Source organism: Cornus florida, unplaced genomic scaffold (genome assembly GCF_030987335.1).
Source record: "Cornus florida cultivar Cherokee Brave unplaced genomic scaffold, ASM3098733v1 CherokeeBrave_3.0.0_Hap2_Chr03, whole genome shotgun sequence".
Lineage (NCBI taxonomy): Eukaryota > Viridiplantae > Streptophyta > Magnoliopsida > Cornales > Cornaceae > Cornus > Cornus florida.
This window is the reverse complement of record NW_026775573.1, coordinates 17,508,274-17,516,121: the sequence shown is the minus strand read 5'-3', so window position 1 is coordinate 17,516,121 and position 7,848 is coordinate 17,508,274. Positions and strand designations below refer to the sequence as shown.

General features: G+C 35.3%; 1 protein-coding gene across 1 annotated transcript; it reads left to right on the top strand.

The window, feature by feature from the left end:
• Positions 1-2,321: 2,321 nt before the first annotated feature.
• Positions 2,322-5,641, top strand: LOC132301204 (protein FAR-RED ELONGATED HYPOCOTYL 3-like). The gene is made up of 2 exons (XM_059798479.1): positions 2,322-2,390; positions 5,222-5,641. The coding sequence occupies exons 1-2, from the start codon at positions 2,322-2,324 to the stop codon at positions 5,639-5,641; spliced, it is 489 nt and encodes a 162-aa protein (XP_059654462.1).
• Positions 5,642-7,848: the final 2,207 nt, after the last annotated feature.

Genomic DNA, 7,848 nt, shown 5'->3' with positions numbered 1-7,848 from the left:
ATATATATACACACACAGACATATACAAAAAATATATACACATATACGAAATTATATATATAGATATATACGAAATTATACCTATTGAAACTCAGATTTAAGTGCCAAATTGGAAATTCCAAAACAAATTTAGCGCATCTTCTAAATTTCTAATCTTCTTTCTTCTTCTTCTCTCCCAATTTTTCTTCCTTCTTTCCAAATTTACAATTTCTTTCCAAAGATTTCATTGAATGTCGGAGAAGAGGAAGCTACCGTGATGAAGGTATAGTGCTGTTCTTAATCTTCTTTCTTCTTCTCTCCCAAAGTATAGAAATAAATAAATTCGTCTTCCCAAAAAAGTCCCAGCTTTCGTTAATTTTCTTCTTTCCTTTCCAAAGGTTTGATTGACCGTTGGAGAAGAGGAAGCTACAGTAACGAAGGTATAGCGCCTGTTCTTAATCTTCTTTCTTCTTCTCTCCCAAAATATAGAAAGAAATAAATTCGTCTTCCCAAAAAAGTCCCAGCTTTCCTTAATTTTCTTCTTTCCAAATTTACAATTTCTTTAGAAAGGTTTAATTGAACGCCGAGGAAGACGAAGCTACAGTGTCCTGTGTTTGATTGAAGATCGAGGAAGATGAAGCTACAGTGTACTAGTTTTGTAAGTGAATTTGTGAATCGTATGACATTGTGTTTCATTAGTTTTGTTTGGTTATTCTTGAACTGTTATTAAACTGTGAAAAATTGAATGAGAAATTGTGAAAATTATATTATTAAATTGTGTAAAAGTTGTGATATTCTGTACTATAAGTTATGTTATATTTTAAATTTCCAATTTAAGATGTTAGAATAAATTTTCCATTGTATTCCTGTAATGGCGTGTTTTATTCGTGATAAATACTACAATATATTTGGCATATTTTATATAATAAGAAATGGAGGTTGAATGGAGGTTTTATACTTCCAATTTAAGATGTTAGAATAAATTTTCTATTGTATTCTTGTAAGTTTTCATTAAGAGTTATGATTGTTCATTATAAATAACTTAACATGGTTGTAATGTTTCTCAAAGTAAGCCCAAAAAAGTTTGCAAGTCCATGTTTGATTTGGAAAAAGTTAAATGAAAATTGACCATAGTTGTAATTTTTATGAAAATAGAAGGCCCAAAAAGGTAGGAAGTGCATGTTTGAGTTGAAAAAAAGTTAAATAAATTATTTACTTTGTTATTTGTAGCAAAATTAAAATATATGTAGTTGAGGAAGTTGGTTCCCTGATACATTATACTATCTTGAATAATATTAATAGGTCTGAAAATTATTCCAATTAATAATTCATACCTGCAACACAGCCCTTTGTTCAAACTGTTTTTATTTTATTTTTTTATTTTTTTATTTTGTAGGTTTCTGATTTGAATTATTGGAATAGAAGAGGTATTAAATAACATCGAAGGCACCACATATACAGAAAATGCTCATATTGCAGGGGTCGATGTCGTAGAATGGAAACCAAGAATAGGTATGAAGTTTGAAACTGAGGAAGAGGTATATGATTTCTATAATTCATATGCCGGTCGAGTCGGTTTTAACATCCGCAAAGAGTATTTTAATAAGAGCAAGAAGACTGGTAAACTGTCATCGAGATTGTTAACATGCTACAAGGAGGGTTTCAGGGTTGACAACATTCGGGACAGTAATACAAAGACTCCCAGGGCCGAAACACGAACTGGTTGCTGTGCTCGAATGCTTATACAACTTTCCAAGTATACCCATAAGTTGGAAGTTACAAAATTTGTTAAAAGCCACAACCATCCATTGATGATTGATGAATGCATGCACATGCTGCCGTCCCAGCGTAGAATTAGCCGTGTTCAAGCCATTGATTTGGAATTGGCTTCTGATTCAGGAATAAGCCCTTGTAATTCATATGAGTTGATGGGAAGACAAGCTAGTGGAAAAGAATTAGTCGGGTACATAAAGTTGGATTTACTAAACCATATAAGGACCCGAAGACAAACTGAGCTTGAATATGGAGAGGCAACATGGCTAATGAATTATTTTGAGACTCAGTCTTGTGAAGATCCATCTTTCTTTTATGCATTCCAATTAGATAGTAATCAAATGATCACTAATATATTCTGGGTTGATTCAAAAATGAAAGTTGATTATTGTAATTTTGGAGATGTTGTAAGTTTTGACACAACATACAAAGTTGTACATAACAACCGTCCATTTGGAAATTTCTTGGGGTTGAATCATCACCGGGAGACCGCTGTGTTTGGAGCAGCATTCATGTATGATGAGACTGCAGAGTCATTTGTTTGGTTGTTTTAAATGTATTTGAAAGCAATGTCCGGTAAAGCGTCAAAGACGATCTTCACTGATCAAGATGTTGCAATGGGAAATGCATTGACGCAAGTGATTTCAATTAAGATCTCCACTCTTTGCATTTCCTTTTGCATTGTGTAGTTGGCAGTGGTACATGTTATTATGTAGTTATATTACAGAAAATAATTTTGTAGGTGATGCCAAGGACAAAACATTATCTGTGTGTTTGACACCTAATGCAAAATGCACAGAAGCATCTAGGGTTCTTGTTTAGATGTGCGCAAGGCTTGAAGAAGGTGTTATTGATGAGCACTGAAAAGTGCGTATTTAAACCCCTTAAACTTAGGCATTCTAGTACCTTTATCTATTTTACTTTACCGTTTTAGATTGATTTCATATTATTTCCATTTTCAGGCACTTATCCCTAAAATAAGCTAACTTAGGCAGTGGTACATGTTATTATGTAGTTATATTACAGAAAATAATTTTGTAGGTGATGCCAAGGACAAAACATTATCTGTGTGTTTGACACCTAATGCAAAATGCACAGAAGCATCTAGGGTTCTTGTTTAGATGTGCGCAAGGCTTGAAGAAGGTGTTATTGATGAGCACTGAAAAGTGCGTATTTAAACCCCTTAAACTTAGGCATTCTAGTACCTTTATCTATTTTACTTTACCGTTTTAGATTGATTTCATATTATTTCCATTTTCAGGCACTTATCCCTAAAATAAGCTAACTTAGCCAAATAAGAGCTTAATTGAAGCAATTCTGAGATTAAACAAAGAAAGGAGCAAAGTAGAGAAAGAAAGAAGCAAAATGAAGCAAAGTAGCAAGTTCGATCAATCCAAGTCCAAGGTTCGATCAATCGAACATCGATCGATCTCAGCACTTCAAGATAGATACAAGCCTTGACCCAAAGCACTTAAGTCCAAAAGTTCGATCGATCCAACATCATTCTTTGATTGATCAAACACCTTTGTCCTTATCCAAATGATTGATCCTATCCACAGTTGTACCACCCACTAACCACTTTTGTCCTTTTCCCATAAATATCTCTCACAAATATCTTGGATTTGTCTTTTTCCAAAAAGCTCAGCCAGATGGATCGATCCAGCCTAAGTTCGATCGATCTCACTTACTTTCGATCGATCGAACTTCCTCCAGTGCGAAAAAGTTAAAATTCCATCTCATTGAAAGTTGTCCTTTATCCAATCATTAGGGAATATTATGTGCACGACCCCAACTCATTTTGGGTGTCATTTTGACATACTTATATAAGGATAAGGATTACTTTTTCAAAACATGATTATTATTATTTTTCATATAATCTCTTGGAAAGGAAGTTTAGAGGAGGAGGAGGCTAGAGACACCATTGGAGACTCTTCATCAACAAGGAGCAGATTCCAACCATGGAGTTAGCCGTTGAAGGTTGGAGCATCATCACCATGAGTGGCTAGATATCCTCTTGGGGCTAGAGTTAGCCCCAAGCATGCTTTCTATATCTTAATCTTGTGTATTATTGATGGATTAGTGTTGTAATTGATGTTTTGACACTTTGATATATATAGATCTTGTTTATTCAATGATTTATGTGGTTTAATGCTTCCAATTGGTCATTTCATTCTATCCATATGTCTATGTATGCTAGAATAGATGTTCATGTGCTTATCTCTAGATTTTGTGTTATTGATGCATGTCTATGTGTATTGATACTATAGATTTAGAGATTGTCAAAACATTGTGCTTAAAAGAATGCTTTTGTGATTCTCTTGATGGTTTATGCTTACCTCTTGATGGATTGTGCCTATCCCCTAGTTTATTTTCATGCTAGTAGTGTAGATGTAGTGTAGTTGTAGTGTAGTGTTAAATGGGAGGACAATCTATGCTTGTTGTTTGATGATCCAAGCTTGTGAATGTAACTAACATATGTCTCTATCCTTGTGTTGTATTTGGATTGTGAGCTTAATGAAAGGATTAGTAACTTATTTTGATTTATTGTGCCTTTCACATGTTGTTTAAACAATATATACTTCATAGCTTAGATATATTGTGCCTTTCACATGATGTTTAGACAATACATGCTTAACTAGTTATCCTTGCTTATTGAATCAACCAAATACATACACACCACTATTGCAAGCCACTATTTGCCCTCATTAATCACTTGTCAATGATATAGAAATGCATTGCTTGGTGGTGATCTCTAAACCTCAAGATTTCTCTTTCCCTTACTTACTCTCTTTAGCATTGCATTCTTACTTAATTTAATTTAGTAGTTCTCTAGTTTAAACAACCAACCAGTCACTTGTTCGATCACTCGACCTACTAGCCCTAGTTGCGATTCCACAATCAACTCCGACATTGCTTAATCCCCATAATCCCTTGGACGATCCCTACTCACCCTTACTACGTTAGTAGTAGTGTTGGTAGTGGTTTTTATAAATTTAAACTTGACCTAAAAGGCTTTTCTTGAACCGCACATTCACTACACATTAATTTTGGCGTATAAGGAACGGCCTCTAAAGAAGAAACCGTCAATTATCAAAATTAATGTTTCAAATTTGAGGAGGAGGAAAAATTTACTAGGGAATGGAATTTAATGATAACGGAATATGGTGTTTTTGGTAACACGTGGCTTACAAATCTGTTAGGTTTGAAACATAGATGGGCCATGACATTTATTAAACATGCGTGGTCCGCGGGTATCCACAGCACACAACTGAGTGAAAGCTTCAATGGTTGCTTGAAGGTATACTTATCCTGGCAAATGATTCTTCCAGATTTCTTCACACATTTTGAAAGGCTGTTGTCCGACAAACATTACAAGGAGTATATAGCCGAGTATGGGTTGTTCCATAATCTACCTTAACTGAAAACAAATTGTAACATATTAGTAAAGGGGGCAAACCTGTACATAAAGGTTATATTTAATATTTTCCAAGAGGAGTTCTTAGCAGCTGGTGCCAGTCAAAGGATCATTGGTTGTAGTCCCATCGATGGTAACGGAGGCTGTGTTTACAAAGTCGTTGGTGAGGATGGGATGCAACGCGACGTGATGAGGATATCAAAAGATGAATTGTTATGTTCTTGCTGTAAATTTGAAAGGGAGGGTATTATGCGCAGGTATAGTTTGAAAATCCTAAATGACTCCATGTTCGCTAATACATTGCCTCGTCGATATATATTAAGAAGGTGGACTAGAACTGCTAGAAATGGCAGCATGGAGGAAAATCTTTCCAGTGAAGTGATTGCCGATGCTGATCCAAAAATTGAGGTTAGGAGACGGCACAAGGTACTTTGTCGTATTGACAGAAATTTCGTCTATTGTATCAGAGGATAAGGACGGATACAATGATTTGTTAGTAAAAGCCATGGAATGGAAAAAAATTGCCCAATCAAGTTGTAGGCATAGGTTTGCTGAGAGGAATGCAATTTATAGTGGTGGTAAGGCAAAAACTAATATTTGGGGAGCAACATAAATAGTAACAAAATCCCCAATGGCCTCAAGTTAGTGATAACACTACTTACACAAAATTATTGATTGAAGTTAGTGCCATTCCAGAACTCCAAGTACCTCATTACGAACAGACCACAACTATCCCTGATATGCAAACAGTATTTAACTGATCTACTTAGTAAGGGATATTATTGGATTTATGATACGGTGAATACAAAATTTATTATGCACTTGTATTGAAATATTTGTTTACATACGCATCATCCTTGAGAGGGATTTTATAGTTCGTCTTTGTTATGTAAGCTGACCACTTCTCTTCCTCCAGGGCAACCGTAATAAACTCTTTCTGTCATACATATCAACTTGAAGGAACTATGCATTTTTCATAAAACAAACATTAACAACCGGGGTTGATTTCATTAGATAGATGTGTACCACATAATTCCCAAATGCGACGTATCTGTGTGGTCGTCCAATTCCGCATAGGTGGTAGTCCACTACTTTCTTGGGCCGGTTGACTACGAGTAGAAACCAATGTTTCTCAATGATTGTAGGGAAGAATAACTATACGGTAATGAACATAAAGTTAGGGACAACAAAATATATTGGTCAAAAATAGGACGATTCAATCATTCGTACTTAAAATATCTTCTACTTTACTGTAATGCACAACAAATTACTCCAAAATCATTAAACTAACCAGCTCAGAATCCGTGAACACCGTCGAATCTTCAAACTTACACACTTGTTTGCATTGTTCCTAGACTTATTTTATCAGAGGCATGCGCTTCTTTGCAGTGTCATATTTAATGAGACATTGTGTTCTTTCATAAACTGGACAGCACAACTATCAAAATAGTAGTTATTCAATTTCCCTTCTTGCTCTTCGTTCAAAACCGTTGCCCAAAATTTTACCATCTGAATTGACAAATGGAATTGCAATAAGTTCATCATATCATAACCATAAAAATACATATCAATTAATTGAGATGTGTGGTGTAAATCCATGCACTAAGTTCGAGATCCAGTTCGGGTATAACAACTCGTGTATGTCGGTTAGAGAAAGATGCATATCATACATGGAAACCAGAATTTCACTAACAAATGTAAATCCTCCTTACAAATTAGTATACGTGCACTAATACAATTTTTCTTACTAAATAATTACAGACGGACAATACAATGAACAACAATATATAGACTTAGGAAATTCATAAATGTGGGTTACACTTGCCTTTGATCATGACCTCGCGCAGTAGTATAACTCAACAATTTATCCTGCTTTGGAGTCAACTGAATTTTCTGACTATCCCTAGATACCCATGGAGAGAAGTAATATGGTGCGGGTTTCTGCTCCTAGTACCTCTTCTGAGTTGTCCCACCACATCATTCCTTTTACTATGTAAAGTTTACAGGGAAATATCAGGGACTGAACAACTCGGAGTTATATGTGCTGCTCCTAGTTTCTCCTCCAAAGCAATGCCCATAGCGTCGTTCAACTCTGTCCTCTCATCCTCATTCAGTAACTCATTGTTGGTGGGAGTAAAGTGGGAATGATTTGTACGGCCAAATTCTGGTTCCTCACCTGTGTCAACAGGGGAGTTAAATGTTTCCCTCTCAACTTCATTTTCAGAATTCTGTGGCGCATCTTTGTACTCAACAGACACTCCCCCATCTACTGTACAAACACTTGCTTTTCCTCTAGCCCTTTTTGACTTTTTTCTCACCAAACTCTTCATTTTCTTGACCTTCCTCTTCAACATTTTTCTGTTTTCTGCTTCTCTTTCCATTTCATTGTGAATTTCTTTAACGCAACGCTGCATACAAAATTGTAATTGCTTGTCACTGATCAATTACATATTCACAATTTCATTCATACTCATTAACCATAAAGTAATATATCATTACCTCAACCTCACTTTCTGAACAATTACCATTGTCTTTTTCACCTCTAGACCACAACGACGACAGAGAATGGGACACATTCGCCTTGAGAGGAATTAACTGTTCCATATAAATATTTCAAACCTTATGTACGTAAGCAATGAAACGGTATCATATACAACAAAAATTGAGAGCTTGCAAATACT